At 42.9% G+C, this 26,340-nt stretch overlaps 1 protein-coding gene across 1 annotated transcript in view; it reads right to left on the reverse strand.

The window, feature by feature from the left end:
- Positions 1-26,340, reverse strand: part of galk2 (galactokinase 2) — a 121,403-nt gene that overhangs the window by 24,964 nt on the left and 70,099 nt on the right. Inside the window, exons 7-8 of the mRNA XM_078241405.1 lie at positions 23,779-23,931; positions 13,278-13,488 (exon numbers count right to left, since the gene is read on the reverse strand). Of these exons, the coding sequence (XP_078097531.1) occupies positions 13,278-13,488; positions 23,779-23,931 (364 nt within the window). The remainder of the gene's footprint in view (positions 1-13,277; positions 13,489-23,778; positions 23,932-26,340) is intronic.

Raw genomic sequence — 26,340 nt, forward strand, 5'->3', positions numbered from 1 at the left:
AAAAATAACTTGAGGGACCAAAAAAAAAGTTCTTTCACATTGCAATACTCGAACAGACAAAACGTCTTATGACTGATTTATGAACAGTTGCCAAATTGGTCCAAATTTTCCAGATGAAACTTCAGATGCTACGTGCTCTTTATACATTTTTGTGCATAATTCGATAATACATTATTTTTACAACCAGTCCACTAATAAGCATGCCTAATATTGTATGTCTTTAGAGGGTTTTTTTGGAACCACATTCCATAGTTTTACTGTAGTTAACATACTGATATATCCCACATATAAAATAGTTCAGATGAAGGATAGATTTATGTAATTATAAAGTAACTTTGCAATGGTATGCACATTGTATTTCAAGATGCCATATGTTAAAAGTATCAATCTCAAGGGTTTCAGCATCTCCAAGAGTATTAAATCATGTGGTTACCTCCAGTTGTTGAATCATTTTCATCCAAACCTGAATGTTGCTGAAAGCAGGTGGCTGTTGAATTTAGGTGACACTTGGCAGCATGTTGTATTTAAATTCAATATTTATTTCCATTATAAAAGCTGTTAATTATGCAATCTGAGTAAGATTCCCCATTAAATATAAATTATAGCAAAACTGGCTCAGATTTTTCTTCTGAAATCACTGCTGCTTCGAAGCAGACAGGAGTGAGAGTTATAGTGGGATCTGTTCCACCGGCTCCAAAATGTCTATTACCACTCTGGAACTTTGCAAATAGAAGTGATGGCAGATTTGAATATGTCTGCCCAAATTTGAATCATAGAATCCCTACAGTGCAAAAGAAGGTTGTTTGGCCCATCACGCCTGCACCAACTCCACGCAGGCCCTACCCTTGTAACCCCACATATTTACCCTGCTAATCCCCCTGACACCAACGGGCAATTTAGCACGGCCAATCAACCTATCCTGCACATCTTTGGACTGTGGGAGGAAACCGGAGCACCCGGAGGAAACCCACACTGACATGGGAAGTATGTGCAAACTCCACACAGTCAGTGACCCGAGGCTGGAATTCAGCCTGGGTCCCTGGCGCTGTGAGGCAGCAGTGCTAACCATTGTGCTATCGTGCCGCCCATACCACTGTGCCACCATGCCGCCCAGTGGATAGGTATATGCCAATTGCAGGGAAATTATGCTAAAATGTCTCCAAATGCACCTTAGCACCCCTGAGCATCAGAAACAGTGGGAGCGAATCTCCCAAAAGCGCTGAATTGGTGGGAAAACTGTTCTAGATCGCGACTGTTTTCTCAGTTCAACTTCACACTCGAATCTCCCCACTTTGTGCACGGCAGAGGTCACAATCAGGAATCTCATCAAAAACCCAGGGGGGCGGGGCGGGGCCTATTCGTGCAGTGGTCGCGGTCTGTCAGTCTCCCCATTTGCTGGCCAGCCCGGGACCCCCGGGGTGCTGCCCTGCCAGCCACCCACCCCCCCACCCCACTGCCCGATCGCGGCCTCCACAACAATTCCCGGGCCAGCCCTGACAGCCCCCGCCCCGGAACGCCCTGAAGTCTAGCCCCCCACTCCCCTCACCCCGGCAGAACCCCCACTCCACCACAGACCGCCTCCACCCCCCCCCCCCCCCCACCCCAGCAGACCACCGTCCCCCCAGCCCACCCCACTCGCTGGCCTCCCTCCATCACAGACCGATCGCCATGCAGAGGGGCAGCGGGACCCCCCACCCCCACCAATTCCCCCTAGGCCCTGCCCACAATATGCCCCACCCCTTGGCACTGCCCAATGCCCGATGGGCAGTGCCAAGGTGCCCTGGGCATGGGCATTGTGCCCCTCGGGTAGTGCCAGGGGGCACAGGCTGGCACTGCTAGAGTGCCCATGCCCAGGGGGCACCACCCCCCCGCTGCCCGACCCCCTGGGGGCCCCCCGATTGCTCCCTCCTTCATTCCAGCGAAGTCTCCCGCTAGTTCCCCGAACATGGAGAGCTAGGCTAAACCCCGCGAGAATGAAGTATTCCTAGCGGGGTGGGAGATTCAATCGGGACCGGTAAGTTCCTGATAACGACATTTAAAACACATTTAAAATACATTTAAAAAAGATTCAAATGCTTACCTGTCTTCCCGCCGGTTTCCAGCATGGTCTGGTCTTCGACTGTTCTCCTGCTCTGGGAGATGCACATGTTTTCCCGGCGCATGCGCAAATCTCGGAACAAGACCAGCGACGCGCATCTCCCACCCCGACCCGCCAGAAAAGTTGCGGTTCGGGATGGGAGAATCGCCCCAATATTACAATCACGAGACTATGTCAAAAAGCAAAAGTGTTAACTGGCCTAATGTAATTTATTACAAAATCGTCAATTAAAATGTTTATTGGAAAATGTTCTTCAGCTAACAGCGTTAGTCATGTTATGCCACAGGTATTTTACACCCCCCCAAACACCATCCCTCACTGTTACATCCCAGTGGCAAACATTTAAAAAATGTTTGAATAGTATTGGAAGTCACTATTAATATTTAAATTAGATAAAACACCAGGAATTAGCTGCAGTCAGACTGATTCAAACCCTGCTGTGAGAAAAATCTAGGCCGATGGCTTCTCCAAGGCTTAATGGGCAAGCGGACTTGCCCTGGTGCAGTTTGCTATTCTAAAGGTCACTCATCTTACTTGTCATCAGTTGTGAGTCAGCAGATATAAATCAAGTTCCTACAATTAATCACCTATTTCCAGGTCTGTGGTCGAGAGAGAAATTAGCCATTTCTAACCAATACACAGTGTCTTTTTCTGGAAGGTGTAGGAATGTGGACTTCCACTCGCATCAGCATCATTTGGCTGTGATGCTCTCACAACTATAGCCTGCTAACAATCTGTACGTTGATACATGAAGACTAGCCACTTGAATGAGGTAATAGGTAGCAGCTGGCACCTCTAGGACTGCACGCCAGCCAGCATCAGTTTCCAATGCCATGGGAGGAAGGGAGAAAATTGGAAACACATTACTCTCGGTAATGTAAAAAGATATATCACGTCTCCCCTCAATCCTCTTTTCCCTCAGTCTCAGAGGTCCCACCTTGGAGTTTGTGGTCCTATGTTCCTTTATCAGCCTAACTGTTCTTTGCTGATTCCTCACCAACACGTGTAGGTCAATTTGTCATTAGGAACAGCTGGGGATGGGTGGCAGCTGTGGCTCAGTTGGCAGCACCCCAGAACGAGCACAAAAATCAGAAATTCCAATATACAATAGCACTGAGGGAGTGCCACACTTTTGCACGTGCTATCTCTCAGAGTAAGGCTCTGCAATTCTGCCACACCCAGTGATCCATAGATATTCCCATCTTCAATGATGGAGAGCCCAGCACATCAGTGCAAAGATGATAGGGCTGGAGCATTTCTAACCACTTTCAGCCTTGTGCCGAGTAGATGATTCATCTCGGTCTCCTCCTGGGGGCCCCAACACAGATACCAACATTCACCAATTCAATTCATTCCAGGTGATATCAAGAAACAGCTTAAGGTACTGGATACTGCAAAAGGTAATGGGCCCTGATAACATTCTAGCAAGAGTACTGAAGACTTGTGCTCTAGGACTTGCCGTGTCCCTGACCAAGCTGTTCCTGTACAGCTACAACACTGGCAGCTAAGTGGCAATGTGGAAAATTGCCCAGCTATGTCCTGTACACAAAAAAACAGGACAAATCCAACCTGGCTAATTGCACCCCATCATTATCAGCAAAGGGATGGAAGGGATCATCAACAACGCTATCAAGCAGCACTCAGTCAGCAATAACCTGCTCATTGATGCTCAGTTGGGATTCCATCAGGGCCACTCGACTCCTAAACACATGACAGCCTTGGTCCAAACAGGGTCAAAAGAGCTGAAGTGCGAATGACTGCCCTTGACATTAAAGCAGAAATTTACTGAGGATGGTATCAAAAGAAGCCCTCGCAAAACTGAAGTCAATAGGAATCAGCAGCAAAACTCCATTGGCTGGAATCAAAACTAGCACAAAGAAGATGGCTGTGATTGTTACAGATCAGTCATCTCAATCCCAGGGTCACTGATGGAGTTCCTCAGGGCATTGTCCTAGGCTCAATTATCTTCAACTACTTCATCAATGACTCCATCATAAGGTCAGAAATGGGGATGTTCACTGATGATTGCACAATGGTTAGTACGATTCAGGACTCCCCAGAAACTGAATCAATCCATATCCGTATGCTGCAAGACCTGGACAATATCCAAGCTTGGGCTGATAAGTGGCAAGTAACATTCATAGCACACAAGTGCCAGGCAATGACTATCTCCAACAAGAGAGAATCTAACCATCTTTCCTTGACATTCAATGGCACTACCATTGCTGAATCCCCCACTATCAACATCCTAGGGGTTACTATCGACCAGAAACTGAACCAGACTAGCTAAATAAAGACTGTGGCCACAAGAGGAGGTCAAAGGCTGGGAATTCTGTAGTAAGTATCTCACCTCCTGACTCCCCAAAGTCTGTCCATCATCTATAAGGCACAAAGTCAGCAGTGTGATGGAATACTCTTCACTTTTTCCTGGAAGGATGCAGCTCCAACAACGCTCAAGAAGCTCAGAACCAGGCCAAAGCAGCCCACTTGATTGGCATCTCATCCACTACTGTAAACATCCACTCCCACCACCACCGACACATAGTGGCAGCAGTGTGTGCCATTTAAATGCACTGCAGCAACTAAAGGCTCCTTCGACAGCACCTGCCAAACCTGTGACTGCTACCACCTAGAAACGCAAGGGCAACAGTTACATGAAAACACCACCGCCTGCAGGTTCTTCTCCAAACTCCATACCATCTTGACTTGGAACTATATCCATTGCCTCTGGGTCAAAATCCTGGACCTATCTTGCTAACGGAACTGTGGGTCTACCTGTATCACATGGACTGCTAAGGTTCAAGGTGGTGGCTCATCACCAGCTTCTCAATGGCAAATCAGGGATGGGCAACAAATGCTGGCCTCTCCAGCTATGACCACATCCCATGAAAGAATTTTAAGAAAGACATTGAACTGAGCCCTCACCTGCCTGCTCTGTTGGATGTAAAAAATCCCAAGGCATTATTCTGAAGAAGAGCAGAGGAGTTATCCCTGATGCCCAGACCAATATTTATTTCTTAATCAACAACACAGAAGCAGAGTATCTGGTCATTATCACATTGTGGGTGTTTATCGTGCACCAACTGGTAGCTGTGTTTTCTACATTGCAGCAGTAACTGGACATCAACTGTACTTCACTGGATGTAAAGTACTTTTGGACATCCCCTGAGTTTGAAATGCACTCTATAAATCCAAGTCCCTATTACAAACATTGATATACAATATACAAATTGTGGTCTCACCAATGATCTATACGAAGTTAAAATGACTTGTCTTGACAGAATTTTTGATTATCACTCTTTATTTTAAAAATACTCCCCATCAAATATTTCAACTGGGTGTTCCTCATACATACCCACCAAACTATGACAGAAGGAAAATAAATTTCTAGTCTTTAGCCTTAATTGTGGGTTACCAATCTTTTGTTACCATCATTTAATTCTACACTCACATAGAATTCTACACTCAAGCAGCCTGCATTATCCATAATTGCAGCATTTTAAGAAATAGATCTTGTCTCCTTTGAATCTGCTTTTCATTGGACTGAAATGTACATTAGCTAGTGAAACTTGTCACTTTAAATCCGGAGTGCTGGTTACGTTATAAGGTTACAACAAAATAATGCGTTTGGATTGACACCCATAAACAATGACAGACTGTGTTGAAGGGCAATTTCATTAATGCATTTAAATTGTTACAGCTGCTATATTGTACAAGGGAGTTAACAACAGGAAGGACAATTGATTATAACACCCACTTGCTAAGGGACGACTATGCTTTTGCTCAGCACTGTCACGTTACAACGTGGCTGTAAAATTAGAAACTCAAAGTAAAGGATCGAGGGTTCAAACCTGGGACCTGACAATTATTGACATTTCAAACCTGATGCAACCACAACCCTCGCCATTGCTGTTCCTGATCTCTCCATTCTTAACTGGCTACTTGTCTCCAAGGATTTTGTTCCCTTCGTTGAGAGAAGCTGCTTTGTCTTTTCTCTGTCTAGCTGAGCTGTGATGATGAACTGACAGTGTCCTTTTCCAACTTTAAGTTTTTCCATCGCTTTTCCTTTTGAGCATGAGGGTTAATGAAGTGTTTCCTTTTTTAATTGTCACTTTTTTTTTAAAGAAAGGTTTTTGCTTTTCCGCCCTGACTGTACTTTAGAAGAATCTCACACATCTAGGTCACATTGAGGAAAGAAACTTTGACGAGCCAAATACTTTTTTTTTTTCATTAACTCTTGATTTTTTTTGAGAAAATGCAGCAACTGTAAAACCAGGGCTGGTGTTGACTAAGCAGGAACAGAAAAAGATTTATGTTGTGAAAGAATAGGTTACAGCTGTCCAGAGTCTGTAATACACACTCTGGGAATGCAACAAGTTTCTTTTGCTTATAAAGCACGAATATATTCTTCAGATCCAAGTAGAAGTAGTTGTGGTAATAGCCTGGCTTTTACTGTAATAACAGCAGCAACGCTATCAGCTCTGACAGATGTAGAAATCTGCAAGTTGTCAGAGATGCCCTGTTCCTCCATAGGCTGTGCTGTTGCATTGGTCCCCAAAACATGACTGCAACAGCATGAAGCTGGGATCATTACCCACTAGCTCCACATTAAGAAACAGCTGAAACAATAAGAATATTGCATTGAGGAGGAAATTAGTTTGTAATGGCATATTAAGTGGTCATTACTTCCAAGCAACCTCTCTGGCCCTGAAAAATGTATTTTATCACTCTCGAGTCTGTTATGATCCTAGACTAGACCCCGAAGGATTTGGTGAAATTTGGTTAAGGAGTGGGCACGGTGGCACAGTGGTTAACACTGCTGCCTCACAGCTCCAGGAGCTCCAGCTCCGGGTTCGATTCCCAGCTTGGGTCACTGTCTGTGTGGAGTTTGCACATTCTCCCCATGTCTGTGTGGATTTTCCCCGGATGCTCCGATTTCCTCCCACACTCTAAAGATGTGCAGGTTGGGACATGCTAAATTACTCCTTAGGGTCCCAAGATGGGTAAGTTAAAAGGGATTAGCCATGGTAAATGTGTGGGGTTACAAGGATAGGGCAAGGGAGAGGGTCCAGGTAAGATACTCTGTCAATGAGTTGGTGTAGGCTTGATGGGCTGAATTGCCTCTTCTGCACTGTAGGGATTCTATGATTCTATGATCAATAAAGTAGACAATGTTTGAGACACTTGCTTACTGAATAAAGCCACAAGATCTCACGGGCTTTGAACAAACAAAACTAAACTTTATTATAGGTCAGAAAGATAACACAATATGCACTATCTATCTTATATGCTAACATTCAGGGTAAATATAATGTATATGTGAATTAACAGGCAAGCTGTGGTGGAACACATGACACTCCACACTAAACAGCAAAGGCAACTAAGGCAGAGTCCATGGATTTCTCAACGCCCCTTCCAAGTGTGAGTCCAATTTCACCGAAAATCTATCTGTTTCACGAGGGATTCCAGTCTTCACCTTCAAAGATCTTGCCTTGGAATTCTCTCAAGTGACTCCAACTCGGACAGCCACAACAACTGAACACCTCGCAGGGTTTTAACCTAATTTCCCAAGACTCCATTCCCCTAGATGCCCAATTATGCACTGAGCACCAACTCACAAGCAAAAATTCGGCACTTTGGCTAACAACACCTTGCTCCAAAGGGGTATTTTTGTCCAATGGAGCACAGCACGGAGTCGCCAAGCTTCTGCTGCCTTCTTGGATCTTCAGGGCTTTCCCCATTCCCTCGTCAATTTTTAGGACTTCTGCTGAGCCCTTTTCAATAAGCTCTTTTCTTGCTTGATGTCCCCTTTTCTGCTCCTCTCTTTTTAACTCAACTGGGACCTCTTCGTGCCCTCTATCTGGGACTCATTTAAATGTACCTTATATTTCTTGCTTTATACTTCATTGCATATATCCTGCGAGTCTTAGTGACAATATTCAATCTGATTAGTTAAAGTCTCACTGTTGATTGCTCTTTTCATTGGCAGTTAATTAGTGGAAATTTCCACTGGCAAACCACTGAAAGTTCTGTAAACAGTCATCAGTGAGGTGAATGGCGAAAGTCGTTCCTTCACAGCTGGGGGCAAAACCCAGGCCATTAAAATTGAAAGGATTTTGATTAGGAACATAACTTCAGGACCAGCGTCAAGTTTGAATTTAGCCCAGACAGGGTGAAAACCTTCCCCATGACTGAAAATGAAATCAATTTTAACATTCAGAACCCAATCCTTCTGAGAAGTGAACCAGCAGCATAAGGTACCTATAACATAGCACTAAATGATGTGGAGATGCTGGCGTTGGACTGGGGTGGGCACAGTAAGTAGTCTCACAACGCCAGGTTAAAGTCCAACAGGTTTATTTGGAATCACGAGCTTTCGGAGTGTTGCTCCTTCATCAGGTGCTCACCCAATGAAGGAACAGTGCTCCAAAAGCTTGTGATTCCAAATAAACCCGTTGGACTTTAACCTGGTGTTGTGAGACTACTTATTGTAGCACTAAATGGTCAATGTTACTGAGAGAGACAACAAAAAGGGTTAAATGAAAATTGGACCAATATAATAATGAGTGTTCTTCTAAAGTTGCACTTTAGACACATTGCTCTGCAGAGTAGAGCGAGTTCTAATTTGCTGTAGAGGAGCTGAGAGCACTTGACAATAAGACTAGATCCAAAAATTCACCAGTTGCTATGATCAATTCAATATTAGTTATGACTATTTCATGTACTGGTGATTAGGGATGCAGTGGTTCAAGAAGGCAGCTCACCACCACCTTCTCAAAGGCAACTAGGGATGGGTAATAAATGTTGGTCAGCCAGTGACGCCCACATCACATAAGTGAATAAAAAGAAGTTCCACTACATTCCTATGTAGCACACCTCATCGATGTCCACACTCAAAATGCAAATCATTGCTGAAGGAGAGAAGAAAGAGCAGAAAAGGTGTTTTGTCAGAAGTTTACCACTGGGTTCTTCCAGCCAGAAAATAAGAAATATAAAATAAGATACATAAAGATATAAGGGGTGGCGCAGTGGTTAGCACTGCTGCCCCACAGCGCCAGGGACCCGGGTTCAATTCCCGGCTTGCATCACTATCTGTTGGAGTTTGCACATTCTCCCCGTGTCTGCGTGGGTTTCCTCCGGGTGCTCCGGTTTCCTCCAACAGTCTGAAAGATGTGCTGGTTAGGTACATTGGCCATGCTAAAAATTCTCCCTCAGTGTACCCGAACAGGCGCCAGAGTGTGGCGACTAGGGGATTTTCACAGTAACTTCATTGCAGTGTTAATGTTAGCCTTCTTGTGACACTAATAAATAAACTTTAATTAACTTCCAAGTGACCGCAACAATTTACAGTTGAAATCATTTAGTTTTGTCCATTTGGAGCCAATTCTTAACAGAGGGATTTTAAATAATTGTCTTAAAAATTGAGGCAGGTTTAAACACAGAAACTACAGCAAAATCTGCCAGTCCAGCTCCAAACACAAAGTCCCTGTTAGCAATGGGAGCTGCTGTTTGACAAACTGAGTAAAAACACATGTTCAAAAACTTATAATGTCAAGTGTGTATGCTTGCTTCTTGAGAAAGCAATTTGTTATCCTTAAGGAGAAGTTTCTCTTGTCCTTAAGAGTTATCTGATGTATTCTCATTGCTATCAGGCTTCAAGCCATTTTCTTTGTTACAGAAACTTTACAGCACTTAGTCCTTACCTGGTGAGGTTTTTAAAATGCACCCATGATGATTCCTTTATTATTCGTTAAGGAATATTTTGTACCTCAAATGAGACTCATTTGAAAGGAACCTTGTTAAAAATGGTCGCACAGTAAATGACTACTTGCATCTAATCAGCAAGCAAATGTAACAATGTCAGTCAAAGAAAAACAGTGAGTTTGTCAGGCACACTGGACAATGTTCATTCATAATTGACCATTGGAAAGAAAAAGAAACGAACTAGTCATTTATTGAATTACTGACGGTTAGTTACTGTTGGCATAGTGTGGCTGTGATATCTACCGATGAAACAAGTCACTGGCCTTCAAAAAATAATTCATGGAGGAAAGCTTTGAAATATGTTCAGTGAAATGATAATGTGCGGCACGGTAGCACAGTGGTTAGCACTACTGCTTCACAGCTCCAGGGACCTGGGTTCAATTCCCGGCTTGGGTCACTGTCTGTGTGGAGTTTGCACTTCTCCTCGTGTCTGCGTGGGTTTACTCCGGGTGCTCCGGTTTCCTCCCACAGTCCAAAGATGTGCGGGTTAGGTTGATTGGCCATGCTAAAATTGCCCCTTAGTGTCCTGGGATGCGTAGATTAGAGGGATTAGCGGGTAAAATATGTAGGGATATGGGGGTAGGGCCTGGGTGGGATTGTGGTCGGTGCAGACTCGATGGGCCGAATGGCCTCTTTCTGTACTGTAGGGTTTCTATGATTTCTATGAAATTGATACAATATATTTGTAAGAAGGTCTAAACTGAATGCCACCTGGTGGATTTTTAACTGCATTACAGTCAAAGCTTTTAATGGTTTCAGCCTGACTGAAATTTAAAATTAGCAGTACACAGGTCATTACAGATAAGGAAGGCCATCTCGCCTATATATATTCATCTAACCACAAGGACCTTAAAGTTCATCCACTGCAGCATCCAACTGGTTCTTAAATGATTCCAGGGATGTTGCCTCCAATACTGGAAGTTTTTTCCATGTACTGATCACACTGAGGCACCTGTTTGACCCTGTCGAAATTTAAAGTAGTTTTCTGCATTTAGCTTTTCTGTACTGCTTACCTCCCGACTTCCATTTAATCACCTCTCATGTACTTCCTTTCAAAGTTCAAATCTCTCTTCGTAACTCAAATCTCTAACGCTAGAGATTGTAAATTAAATGATTGGATTATAAAATACTAAATACGTATCTCCAATACCAATGACTGGAGTGGGCACAGTAAGACGTCACACAACACCAGGTTGAAGTCCAACAGGTTTACTTGGTATCATGAGCTTATGGAGCGCTGCTCCTTCATCAGATGAGTCCTGACTGGAGTGGAGGTGGTAGGTATATATATCAAAACTCTAAGCAGTTCTGAAATTCGGCTTCCAGTGGCTTCTGGGGAGTACAAGCTAGAATCATAGAATCCTTACAGTGCAGAAGGAGGCCATTTGGCCCATCGAGTCTGCACTGACAATAGTCCCACCCAGGCCCTTTCCCCATAACCCCAAATATTTACCTTAGCTAGTCCCCCTGACACTAATGGGCAATTTACCATGGCCAATCCTCCTAACCAGCACATCTTCGGAGTTTGGGAGGAAACTGGAGCACCCGGAGGAAACCCACGCAGACACGGGGAGAACGTGCAAACTCCACAAAAAGACAGTGACCTGAGGCTGGATTTGAAGCTGGGTCCCAGGCGCTGTGAAGCAACAGTGCTAACCATTGTGCCACCATGCCACCCCTTTCAGGTTCAGGTTTATTTTTGGCTGTTTTCTCAAACTTTACAGCAACTACATTACCTCATTTTGCAGCTGATCTATGACAAAAATAATGCAAAATTTGAAGGCTGCTAAGGACCCTTAAAATTCAAAGTGGAAATGTGATTTTGCAAACAGACAACATTTTCCTCCGCTTTGGTTTGTTGTCTATTCAAAAAAAGCAACTCAATTCTGCTCTACCAATTCTGCACCTTATCTATTACTCAGAATGTACATTTCACACACAAGGTGAAACCCCTTCATCGATCTGTCCCTCAATCAGCAAATTATGACAGCGATAGTGATTATATTCCTGTTTCTGCAAATTCAGAAACACTAATTCATGTCAATGAAGAAAAAAACCCTGAAACCTGCGGTGTGAAAATTGCTAGTTGTGATACATCTGATCTTTGAATGGTGTTTTTACTGACATTGGTGTTGCTTACTATTTAAGGGGTAGGTCAGTGAAACCTAATCTGGTGGCTAGAATTCATTGTCTGCCCTTTAATGTCCAAGTTGCAATACAGATAACCTAGCTTTATTTCTGCATTGCAAAGCTCAACATTCCCAGATACCTGCTGTCCTTCCGTTGTGCATTCAAATGACATTTGGGGCAGAATATTCACTTTTGGCCCCAACTTAATCACTCAGCCAGACAACTCAATTCCCTTCTCATCTGGTGTCCAAATGCTGTCTATCTGTCATTTAAATATTCCAATTTTACTCGTGCTTCAAAATGCATGAGGGAGTGAAATTATCACTGGTGACAATCCATTCTCACTTGCCAAGAAAAATATCCAGGTTATTATGGCAAATAGCAACAGAGAATTTGTTCGGGAAGACAGAGAGAAGCAATTTCCTCTGGCGGGCGAATCCAAAACAAGGGGCCATTCTTTTAAAATTGGAGCTATACCGCTCAGGAATACTGTCAGGAAGCATTTCCTCAGACAAAGGGTAGTAGGAATCTGAAACTTTCTTCCCCCAAAAGCAATAGTTGAAAATTTCAAAGAACAAAGAAAATTACAGCACAGGAACAGGCCCTTCAGTCCTCCGAGCCTGCACCGACCATGCTGCCCATGTGAACTAAAACCCCCTACCCTTCCGGGGACCATATCCCTATTTCAAAAGTGAGATTGATGTGAGAATGATAGATTTTTGTTCGGCAAGGGTACTCAGGGTAAGGGAACCAAGACAGGCAGCTCAAGTTAAGATACACATCAGCCACAATTTAATAGAGTAGCAGTTTGGCTTGAGAGGCTGAATGGTCTCCTCCTATTCCTGTGTTATGTTCCATGCTAATAGCAATTCATAGAATTGATAATATCCAAGAGGTTTCAGGCTAAGAGTGCATGTTCCTCACAAGATAAACACCCTGAACAAATATAAAATTAAATATAAGAATAAGTCCTGCATTTGGAAAAGTTACGTTAAAATGTCATTTTGGCATCATAGGTTTACCACATTTTTTGCTGTGAGGAATTGAGAGTGGTATATTTTTCATGCTTATGAAATAATAGGACTTGGTATGATATCTTTTCTCATGACTCTACTGTCCAAAAAATTTAGAAATGTAAATTTCAACATTGTTTCTCAAAAGTCATAACTTAACATTGTTTAGCAAAACCTTAGCATGGCCTCTAGAATTGTGCGCTTGCGGAACAAGGTTCAAGAAGGCAAAAGCAATTATAACTGTACTTTTCAAGTTTTGACTAGGGACTCACCATCCTGTGTGTTCTGGCTGAGAATGCTGCTGCATAACTCCTCTTGGCTGATCCCAAGATGCTGACAAACTTCCTCCCTGCTGTATGGTTCTGGATGGAGTACTTGCTCCACGGTTGAAATCATTGTCTCCAGACTGACTCCCAATTCAGTTTGTAAGTCTCCCAATTTTAACAGTTTCTGCCACTCAAGACCCTTTGCCTTTGCTAGTACCTGAATACCAAAAGGAGGCAGGTGTTTAGCATTACACGCAAGGATATTTAAACAGACCCCCCGCCACCTCACAAATAACTTCACAAGACAATTACTTCAGGTGGGTAATTTTTTAGTACAGCATCATACAGCAACTTTGATGATATAGCAACCATGTGACTTCAGAGATCGGGGGATTTGGAAAAAAAATAGAGCAGTTTCTGCTTTGCTGATAATACCTTGCCTCACAGCGTCAGGGACCTGGGTTCGACTCCCGGCTTGGGTCACTGTGCGGAGTCTGCACATTCTCCCCATGTCTGTGTGGGTTTCCTCCGGGTGTACTAGCTTCCTCCCAAAGTCCAAAAGATGTTCTGGCTGGGTATTTTGGCCATGCTAAAATTCTCCCTCAGTGTACCTGAACAGGCGCTGGAGTGTGGCGACTAGGGGATTTTCACAGTAAATTCATTGCAGTTTTAATATAAGCCTACTTGTGACATAAATAAACTGTAAAACTTTAACTTTAAAATCATCATGCCTGAAAATGTGCAAACTTTTCATTTGTCTTCAGCTTGCAACCTATTTATGGACAACCTATAATCATCCCTTTGCATGTACATCACACACAAGAGAAAATAACTCAAGCCATTATATATTTCTTGGAAACAATTTCCCTATTTACCTTTGCAAAACCCCGAATACCTATATCAGTCTCTTAACTTTCCCGGTTCTATTTAAGAATCAGAATTTCTTCACATGACAGACCCTCTATGCCTTGCATTCTCTTAGTGAACCTCTCCTGCACCATCTCACCATGGTCTTTATATCCTTTGTACAGCAAAGTACTATAGCTTGGTGATTTATACACGTTTAGAATTAGAATCTTTCATTAAAACAGAACTTTTGGTCCGTGCCCCGCTTTCAAAGAAAAATGACCAGGGAGCATCAGGTGAAACGCATAGTCCAAGTGAGGTGGACAATATTCAGGAAGCAACAGAGAACAAGAGGTGTTGGTGCAGGACCAGCTCAAGGTTTTCCTCAATTGCAGAGTTCCAGAGTTAGTGACATCCAGGGTCTACATTTATAGAAATTACAATTTCTAAGCACGTGAATTCATAAATAATTTGGAAACAATAAGAATCACCTTTCTTCTAAGACGCAGGAATGCACTAGTTGTACCCATGCAGTGGTATTTGATGCTTCTGCAAATTGATGTTGCTCTTGAATGCATAGCACCTCTAGAACAATTTGTACTCGTCCTAAGTGCCGCTGTAGTGCCCTCAGCAATGTAGCAACTAACGCTACAGAAACATTAGTCTCACTGTTGTTATGAAGAGGGTGAAATCTCTCCGCCCCGGAACAAAGCACCTACCATTTTCGCAGGGGCAGGATTGGGCCTGATTTATGTATGCGTCTTTCATGGAAGCAGTTGCGCCCACCTATATCAACAGCTACCTCCTCTCATTGTAATTTTGGTGACCCAGGTGTGTATGCAGATTAGACCTGGTAGGAGATCCAAACTTAGTCAAGTCTTTTGGAGAGATGGGTACTCTTTTGGGGAGATAGGGTACCCTTTTGCATATGGCCCCAGGACACATTTGGGGATGATTGTGACCTTTGGGACTGTTAAAAGTAGGCATAAATGCATAAAAAGTGCATAAACTCATTAACTGTCGAGCTCATTTGAACTGTCAAGTGTGTCAAAATGAACTGTCAAAGGCAATTGTCAAGCTATCAAGGCATTTAAAACTCCTTGTTAAATCTTTCAAAAATGCTTGGACTGTTTAAATAAAATCATCCCTTGCTATTTCACTCTGTTGAGGGCTTCAGCCTAAGTGTAAGCCTGAGGGCTACTATTACTGGCTTAATGCCAGTGCTTAGTGGTATATGACTGATTTCACAATCTTCCATTATCACAATAGGGTGCCTTTCATTTCACAATTTGACTGACAGCTGCAGGTGGTTATAGATCCTTTGAAGTGGGACTACGAATTTCAATGTTTGCTTTTGTAAGGGATTAAACGCCTGACTGTAATTTTGTTTTGATAAGGATGTAGTTGAAGGCATATAAATGTAGTGAATTGGTTTTTATGAATGAAAATTTTGTTTTGAATAGTGAATTCATCAAAAGACACAGATCTTTATTTTATTTAATCGCAGGATGAATCCTGAAGTCTGCTCATGGTGGTTGCAGGACAAGTTGATATGGTAAGTGTAAGGGCAAAGCATGATGGCTGGGGAGCTCTGGGATGACATGAGTTGGCATTTTCACAGTGGCTATCAAGAGTCAAGGAGTTGGGCGAGAGACATGGATGGCATTAGAGGCCATTGGGGTGGTTGCGGGCATGGGTTGGCATCGATGGGGTTTGGGGTGTTTGTTGGTGGGGGGATAAGAGGGAAAGAGCCATGAGGTACATTTTTTGTTCCAGTGCTTTTTTAAAAAGTCTTGGGACACCATGACGGAGCACAGAGGCAGGCCACCACCCAGCCCGCCTCTGCACTTGGCAGCTTCTGCATTTATTCCGGGCAACTTCCAGGATACTTTTTCCCAGGGCGTGTTTGAGGAGCTGGGAACTTTCCCGACTCTGAGTTCTCGACCTCAGGAGCGAAAGTCCAGGTCAGAGTCTCCAAGATTTCTCAGTCATTGACCCCCATCCCATGCTCAGAGCATAGTCGTGGAGTCACAGGTGGACAGAGTGATGAAGAAGGCATTCGGCATGCTTGGTTTCATCTGTCAGAACATTGAATACAACAAAGAACAATACAGCACAGGAACAGGTCCTTCGGCCCTCCAAGCTCACGCCGCTCCCTGGTCCAAACTAGACCATTCTTTTGTATCCCTCCATTCCCACTCCGTTCATGTGGCTATCTCGATAAGTCTTAAACATTCCCAGTGTGTCCGCCTCCACCATCTTGCCCGGCAGCGCATTCCAGGCCCCCACCACCCTCTGTGTAAAATACGTCCTTCTGATATCCGTGTTAAACCTCCCCCCCCCCATCACCTTGAACCTATGACCCCTCGTGAATGTAACCACCGACCTGGGAAAAAGCTTTCCACCGTTCACCCTATCTATGCCTTTCATAATTTTATACACCTCATCCTCCGTCTTTCCAGTGAGAACAACCCCAGTTTACCCAATCTCTAGTCATAACCAAGCCCCTCCATACCAGGCAACATCCTGGTAAAGTTCCTCTGCACTCTCTCTAAAGCCTCCACGTCCTTCTGGTAGTGTGGCGACCAGAACTGGATGCAGTATTCCAAATGCGGCCGAACCAGCGTTCTATACAACTGCAACATCAGACCCCAACTTTTATACTCTATGCCCCGTCTTATAAAGGCAAGCATGCCATATGCCTTATTCACTACCTTCTCCACCTGTGACGTCACCTTCAAGGATCTGTGGACTTGCACACCCAGGTCCCTCTGCGTATCTACATCCTTTATTGTTCTGCCATTTATCGTATAGCTCCCCCCACGTTAGTTCTACCAAAATGCATCACTTCGCATTTATCTGGATTGAACTCCATCTGCCATTTCTTTGCCCAAATTTCCAGCCTATCTATATCCTTCTGTAGCCTCTGACAATGTTCCTCACTATCTGCAAGTCCAGCCATTTTCGTGTCGTCTGCAAACTTATTGATCACCCCAGTTACACCTTCTTCCAGATCATTTGTATAAATCACAAACAGCAGAGGTCCCAATACAGAGCCCTGCGGAACTGGCATCCAGCCGGAAAAAGACCCTTCCACTACCACCCTCTGTCTTCTGTGACCAAGCCAGTTCTCCACCCATCTAGCCACCTCCCCCCTTTATCCCATGAGATCCAACCTTTTGCACCAACCTACCATGAGGGACTTTGTCAAACGCTTTACCAAATTCCATATAGACGACATCCACGGCCCTTCCCTCGTCAACCATTCTAGTCACTTCTTCAAAAAACTCCACCAGGTTAGTGAGGCATGATCTCCCTCTCACAAAACCATGCTGACTATCGTTAATAAGTTTATTCCTTTCTAAATGCGCATACATCCTATCTCTAAGAATCCTCTCCGACAACTTCCCTACCACGGATGTCAAGCTCACCGGCCTATAATTTCCCAGGTTATCCTTCCTACCCTTCTTAAATAACGGGACCACATTAGCTATCCTCCAATCCTCTGGGACCTCACCTGTGTCCAGTGACGAGCCAAAGATTTGCGTCAGAGGCCCAGCGATTTCATCTCTCGTCTCCCTGAGCAGCCTTGGATAGATTCCATCAAGCCCTGGGGATTTGTCAGTCTTTATATTCCCTAAAAAACCTAACACTTCCTCCCTTGTAATGGAGATTTTCTCTAACGGGTCAACACTCCCCTCCGAGACACTCCCAGTCAACACATCCCTCTCCTTTGTGAATACCGACGCAATACAGGAGTTGGGACGTCTTGTTAAAGTTGTACAAGACATTGGTAAAGGCCACACTTGGAATACTGTCTGCAATTCTGGTCACCCTATTATAGAAAGGATATTATTAAACTAGAAAGAGTGCAGAAAAGATTTACTAGGATGCTACCGGGACTTGATGGATTGAGTTATAAGGAGAGGCTGAATAGACTGGGACTTTTTTCTCTGAAGCGTAGGAGGCTGAGGGGTGACCTTATAGAGCTCTATAAAATAATGAGGGACACAGATCAGCTAGATAGTCAATATCTTTTCCCAATGGTAGGGGAGTCTAAAACTAGAGGGCATAGGTTTGTGAGAGGGGAGAGATACAAAAGTGTCCAGAGGGGCAATTTTTTCACACAGAGGGTGGTGAGTGTCTGGAACAAGCTGCCAGAGGTAGTAGTAGAGGCAGGTACAATTTTATCTTTTAAAAAGCATTTAGATAGTTACATGGGTACGATGGGTAAAGAGGGATATGGGCCAAATGTGGACAATTGGGATTAGCTTAGGGGTTTTAAAAAAAAAAGGGCGACATGGACAAGTTGGGCCAAAGGGCCTGTTTCCATGCTGTAAACCTCTATGACTCTATAACCAGCGGGTGTCGAAAATTCAGCTTCTTGTTAAAAGAAAATTAAGTGCAATAATCATAAAACAATGTTGCACATCTGTATCGCTTATGTCTTTTTAAATAAGCTTTACCACTTTCAGCAAAGCACTCAATTTCATTTGTTTTTTTGTCTCATTGGTTGATTTGTGTTGCTCCAATCCTTTTAAGCAGTCACTGTCACTTAGAAGAGGACTCAACAAACTTACTGCAATTTAAGTAACTGACTTGCTTGACCACAACTGGTCTTAGTGAATAAACTAATGTGTTTCACAGTACATAATGCAGTAAGAGTAAGTGTTAAACTAAATTGCCTCAAGAATAATGGCTCAGAATTTGCAGAGCTTTTGACAGTGAACTTACAGCATTCACCATCATTACTCCTCTGACTCTGACAACAACTTCAGGATTTAGTGAAAGTGCAGATAAATGCAACAATCCTAAAGTTGCAATCTGTCATCCAGTTTGCACTGCGAACTGCCCTTCCCCCTCGCCACCCTCAGCCAACAATAAGCGGAATCAATTAATTTGCTGAGAACTTCCACATTTTCATTCCTGGTTGCTGTCGGAACCTCATAAAAAGTCAAGCCTTGTTCAATGACGTGTGACTAAGAACTATTGCTGAACAACCAAACTGACCCAGAATGAAAAAATATTCCTGGAATGTTGTTAAATGTCTCCATTTTGATGAGTCACTAGATTTTTTAAACACGGATTTTAATTTTTTTTTTAAGAAAGATTTTTCAGCTCCTATTTTCACCCCCCCTGTGGATATCCCAATCTTTATTTCATTATCTGCAAATAAAAAAGCGATTTGATTATTAATGCTTTACATTCCCTGGATGGCTCTTTGTAGGAATTCTATAATGTGATTGGTTGCTTGGACAGCTTGATGACATCACTGCAGCTCGGTGATGTGAATTTCCATTCGATTGCACTAAAATTAATTTCATGTTGAGAGTTAAAGCTCTCTCCACAGAGATTATCAGATCTCTCAGCACAACCGTCTTTGAGATCAGCAGTGCCTTGCTTTGCTGCTCACCACAAAATCACAGCCATTATTTCTCTATTAGCATGATTTCTCAAAAAGTTTCACTGTTGTTTGCTTCCTTGCACCTTAATGATGCACACACACACATATATATGTTTTTAAATGTATTTTTTTAACTCCTTTCTTTTAGGTAACCTTGCAACACTCACCACTCCCTAACCTGCTCACAGGCGCTATTGTTTTGACTGCTGAGGTTCGTGAGAGTGCCCTGGAGCGACTTGCTCTTTAATTTTCCTTCGCTCCACATGGGGAACTACTTAATTTACACTCACTTTCTGGCAAGATCAAAACCTCCCTTTATTGGGAATCACCGGTTTCAACCTGTCTCTCCTGCTGCAATACAATGCAGTCGCAGGGCACAAATTCAAATGAGCCTCTTTGGCATTATGTGCTTGCGAATATCAGGAGATGGCAGAGACTGACTAACACCACTAAGATCACTGGTAGCTATTTAAATAAAGTGCAATATAGAGATTTTTAAAAAATAAAAATATTTCATTTGTCAGTGTTCACGGGCTCAGTACAGTCAGGATGAACATACGAAAGGTTTATAACAGTGATTGTAATCTTTAAAATAACATGACAGCAATTAAATAATTATTAAGCCTCTTGGCAGTAGATAGCCATTCAGTGTTCAATGTTATAAAAACTTTACATTGGTGCAGCTTTTCCATCTATCACACATCAGATGCCACACATATGGCCTGTTAGAAATTTCTGGGACGCACTTGAGGAAAAAAGTATAAAGAACTAAAGATGGTTGTATGCAAAATGGTGGGCAGGAGCCAAAATGTGTAGTCATTGGTCTAATCTTGCCAGTGAAACAAAAAACAAAACCAGGCTTCGCACTTGCAACCTAAAGAACAAAGAATCTTTGATCTCGCTTGGTGTTTAATTGCTCGCAATTAGATTTGTGGCCTTAAAAGGACATAGTTTCAGCTTAGTGGCAAAATAAAAATTTGTGTTTGGCATGTCAGGGTGCAATAGGCCTGAAACAAGCCAAACTATCCTGCATTATGTAGGCATGCATATAGTGAATTGCACCTGTCCAAAAATCTTTTTATGTCAACATTTTACAATATAAAAATAGAATGGCAATATTGATTCTACAGCTTTGGTCGGCCAATTGTTGCAGTCACGGATCTTGGCCACAGGATAGCATTGAAGGAAACCTTTATTTTCTGACAAGGTGCCTTACAGGACGCTGCTAAATAAGCTAAACGCCAATGGTATGAGAGGCAAGGGACTGGCGTGGATAAAAGATTGGCTGACAGACAGAAGGCAGAGAGTGGGGATAAGGGGGTCCTTTTCAGGATGGCAACCGGTGACTAGTGGTGTTTCACAGGGGTCAGTGTTGGGACCACAATTTTTCACTATATACATTAATGATCTGGAAGATGGAACTGAAGGCATGGTTGCTCAATTTGCAGATGATACAAAGATATGCAGAAGGACAGGTAGTGTTGAGGAAATGGGGAGGCTGCAGAATGACTTGGACAGGTTAGGAGAATGGGCAAAGAAGTGGCAGATGGAATGCAACGTGGGAAATTGTGAGGTTATGCACTTTGGTAGGAAGAATAGAGACTTGGACTATTTTATAAATAGGGAAAGGCTTCGGAAATCTGAACCACAAAGGGACTTGGGAGTCCTGATTCAGGACTCTCTTAAGGTTAATGTGCAGATTCAGTTGGCAGTTACGAAGGTAAATACAATGTTAGCATTCATTTCTAGAGGGCTAGAATACAAAAGTAGGGATGTACTGCTGAGGCTGTATAAGGCTCTGATCAGACCCCTTTTGGAATATTGTAAATATTGAGTATTTGGGCCCCATACCTAAGGAAGGATGTGCTGGCCTAGAGGGGGTCCAGAGGAGGTTCACAAGAATGATCCCAGGAATTAAGGGTTTGTCATATAAGAAGCGGTTGAGGAGTCTGGGCATATATTTGATGCAGTTTAGAAGGATGGGGCGGGATCTAATTGGAACTTACAGAATACTGAGAGACCTGGATAGAGTGGACTTGGAGAGGATGTTTCCACTAGTGGGAGAGACTAGAACACGAGGGCACAACCTCAGAGTGAAAGGACTCTCCTTTAAAACTGAGATGAGGAGGAATTTCTTCAGCCAGAGGGTGGTGAATCTGTGGAACTCATTGCCACAGAGGCCAGGGCATTGAGTATCTTTAAGACAGAGATAGATTGGTTCTTGATCAATAAGGGGATCAAGGGTTATGGGGAGAAGGCAGGAGAATAGGGATGAGAATCACATCAGCCATGATTGAACAGCCGAGCAGACTCGGTGGCCGAATGGCCTAATTCTGTTCCTATATCTTATGGTCTTATGGATATTGTGATAGGAAGAGTTTTCAACATTTGTTTTTGATGATTTTAGTATTTGTCGGAGTGGGTTAAAATATGTTGACAAGAGAAAGTGACTTTGTTTGTGACTGCTCCATATCCTAATTTGCAATGGAATGTAAATTCTGAGGAGCCCATGGAAACAAGGGATGAAAATTTGTCTTTAGCCTGCATGGCTCTAGTTACAGAGTGGGCTGACACAAGATGATTCACAGCCTCAACTGTGAAAAGGTAAGTTTGGACTATCTCTAAATAGAGGAGGAGGAATAATGAGAAGTGAGGATAAACCTTAGAAAATCATAATCTTCGTTGGCACAGTGTTACCATGGTTTCAGGGGTATGACTCTTTCAGATACAGTTCAACATCACTTCAAACGTAGACAAGAAAAGGCCATCGCCTGTGCTGTCAATGCTCAAGAATTCCTAAGAACTTGAGGGATATGGAACTTCTCTGCTGCCTTCACTGCTTTACGTGAAGTATCAAGTAAAACTTGCGTAATAAATTCTGCTTTATTCATACATGCTAGTTATTCGTAACTTTTTTTCATGGGATGTGAGTGTCGCTCTCTGAGCCAGCATTTATTCCTCATCCCAAATTGCCTTTGAAGGGGCAGTTAAGAGTCAACCATATTGCTGTGGGTCTGGAGTCACATGTAGGCCAGACCAGGTAAGGATGGCAGATTTCCTTCCCTAACGGACACTAGTGAACCAGATGGGTTTTAATGACAATCGGCAATGGTTTCGTGGTCATCATTAGACTTCAAATTACAGATTTTTTTACTGAATTCAAATTTTACCATTGGGATTTGAACCTAGGACCCCAGAGCTTACTCTGGGTTACTAGTCCAGTGACAATACCACAGTGCCATGTTAGGCCAAGCATAACCGAGGACCCTAGTGTTAGAAATTAAAATTTTGGACCGTAATTATTAGGGTTTTTATGCCTCAATACCCTAAAATCTGACACAGTTAATGGATATACAACTTTTCTGCACTGTTAAAAAAATAGCATTTATACCATAATTTACCACATCTGAATTGCAGAGAATCACTGTTCTGCAGGCAAAGACCTGATTGCAAAAATAGCAATGAAATAAATCATCAGCTAACCTAGTTTTCTTTGGTGGCATTAGTTATAGAATCATAGAATTCTTACAGTGTGGAAGGAGGCCACTCTGCCCACCAAGCCTGCACTGGCAACAATCCCATCCAGACCCTAACCTGTATTTGCCCTGCAAATCCCCATGACACTAAGGGACAATTTAGCATGGCCAATCAACCTAACCTGCAAAACTTTGGACTATGGGAGGAAACTGGAGCATCCAGAGGAAACCCACACAGGTACGGGGAGAAAGTGCAAACTCCATACAGACAGTCACCCAAGGCCGGAACTGAACCCAGGTCCCTAGCACTGTGAGGCAGCAGTGCTAGCCACTGCGCTGCCCATACCACTGTGCCACCATTGTGGGACGAATGTTTGTCAAGCCATCAGGACAATCTCCTGTTTTCTCATTTAGTGCCGCAGTGTCCTTAAATGTCCATTGGAAAAATATCGTATTTTAATGAGATGCCGAGACAATAAGCCATCAAGAATAACACCACTCCCTCAGTGCAGTACTGAAGGAAGAAAGTTGGATGATCTTAAAAACTTGGGACAATAATCTGGTTTTACGAGGTTTGATAAGTAACTTGCATTCATCATTTTAAATTTAATTTAGGGATAAAAATGCAACAAATAGATTTTTAAATGCTGGTCCTACCAGTGCTGATCTTCGTTAACAACATTTTGAGGGATAATTGTTATGTACAGTACACGCAGTAACCATGCATCGAGCTCCTTTGTACATCTTATAGCAGAATCAGGAAAAGGAAAAGTTATCTTACTTTTGTTGCAAGCCGACACTCCACAACTCTGATATTGTAATGAGCTGTTGCAGCTTTATTCATTTCTCGGCAACTATTTGCAATCACAAAAACAGCTCCCTTTGGAAGCTTTACGTTGGTGGCTCGGAGTGGGTTGAATTCAATCAACTTGGCCTGTCAAAGGTAAAATGGCAGATTACACAGATACCTGTCACAAGCACACTTTTTCTTCCTTATCTTAATTTCTACCTATTTCATCCAGGGAGCTCTGAATTTATTTATCCTACTTTTCCCTTTTAAGGGAATCTACCTTGACTGTGTCTAGACCATTCCTATTTTGAAGGTAGCCCATTGTTCAGCTACAGTTTTTCCTGCCAACCTTTCGTTCCGGTCTAACCGGCCCAGCTCTATTCTTGCCCCATTGAAGTTGGCTCTTCCCTAGTTATTTACTTTTATTCTGAATTGTCTATTTCCCTTTTCTATTATCATCCTAAACCTTAAGTCACAATTATCATTGTCTGCTCAACATTCCCTCACTGACACTTGAACTATTTGGCTCACTACTGAAGACGGGAATGGGTTAATGAACCTTGTAACACTTAAGCATCGAGACTCACCTCTGTAATACTTAAGAGATTCGTGAGAAGTACTGTAGAATTCATTGTTTTTGTTAGAATTCATTGTTTTCGTGCATCCAGAGTAGATAAGAGGAACAGCTATCCCTGCTGTCTCCAGCTTATCGTATTCAGGAATGCGGCTAACCCAGTCTCCATTTTCATGTACCTTTGTTTAACACGGTAAAGCTGACATGTATGCCTTCTGTCTTCGTATAACAATAGATATATATATTCATTATATGCTATGCATCTATACTATTTTAAACTGATATAAATATCCAATTTAGGTTCTTGTGTTTTAGTTAACCTGTTTGTGCAAAACCTGTGATGTTGTTTCAAGGCTGTGCGTAACGTAGAGGGATAGAACAGAAACAATCGCGGCAATGCAAAGGAAGAAACCGCCGATGCAGCAAGGATCCCACAATGAATGACGAACAGTGACAGACATCCTGGAGAATTGCAAATGTAATAAGGGGCGGGAACTGGGATGTATAAAACTCTGTTCTTACTTGTGTTCGAGGAGAAAGGCTGGGGGTCCGCTGTTAGGAACCTGACTTCTCCCACAATTGTGAAAATAAACACTGCATTTTGACCTACAACTAGAGGTATATTATTCTCAGGTATTTTTACCTACAACACTACTATCAAGATGGTGCCGGAGCGAGGCGACTTCTTGTGAGCTGTCCCCAACATACCCTCTAATTCTATCTTTACTCTCGTTCTATGCTTTTAAAACTTTAACTCTTAGAAACTCTCTAACAATGCTCTAATTCGATCTCTTACAGATTTGGCGATTCTCAGGGCCTTATATTAAGTTAATCTTTTTCTACACCCTAGCTATGACTGCAACACTACATTCTGCACCCTCTCCTTTCCTTCTCTATGAATGGTATGCTTTGCCTGTATAGCGCGCAAGAACCAATACTTTTCACTGTATCGCAATACATGCAACAATAATAAATCAAATCAAAATTAATTTCCAAGCATCAGGTCCAAGAGCGCATCCTTTCTTGTTGGGCTGGACAGATACTGCTGTAGAAAATTTTCCTGAACACAATCTAAGAACCTTTGCCCCTCTCCACCTTTTACGCTACCAATATCCGAGTCTACATTCAGGTAATTAAAGTCCCCCCATTATAACTACTCTATATTATTTGCATCTCTCTGTAACTTCCCTGCAGATTTGTTCTTCTACACCCTTCTCACTAGTTGGCAGTCCATACACTACACAATGCAATTGCACTCTTTTTGTTCCCTCGCACTCGCCAAATTGAATTTGTCCTTGATCTCTCTGGGACATCCTCTTTCTCCAGCACTGCAATGCCCTCTTTAACTAACACTGTCATCCCTCCTCTTTTCCTTCCTTTCCTATCTTTTACGAACACCTTGTACTTGGGAATATTTAACACCCAGACCTACCCTTAATTGAGCCAGGTCTCCATTACATTACATCATATTTCCACAATGTAATATATACCTGTAGTTCCCCAATCTTGTTTACTATACTCTGTATAGAACTTGTACTTAGTACTTATTTACTATACATACATGCACAGAAACTTTAATTTAGATATCATTACTTTCTCCCTTACTCCGACATCACCTATTAACTTGCTATACTAGTGATTTCTGTCCCTCCCAGTATTTTGTGCATTCTGGTATTTCTTTCTCTTTCTCTCCTGTTTGCTTCCTCCTAGAAATTGTATTTTTAATTTTATTCATTCATGGGACATGGGCGTCGCTGGCTAGGCCATTCCTAGTTGCCCTTGAGAAGCTGCTGGTGAGCTGCCTTCTTGAATTGCTGCAGTCCACGTGCTGTGGATTGACCCACAATGTCATCACGGAGGGAACTCCAGGATTTTAACCCAGCGACTGCGAAGGAACGGCGATATATTTCCAAGTCAGATGGTGAGTGACTTGGAGGGGAACTTGCAGGTGGTGGTGTTCCCATGTATCTGCTGCCCTT

The sequence above is a fragment of the Mustelus asterias genome, chromosome 24 (genome assembly GCF_964213995.1).
Source record: "Mustelus asterias chromosome 24, sMusAst1.hap1.1, whole genome shotgun sequence".
Classification (NCBI taxonomy): Eukaryota; Metazoa; Chordata; class Chondrichthyes; order Carcharhiniformes; family Triakidae; genus Mustelus; species Mustelus asterias.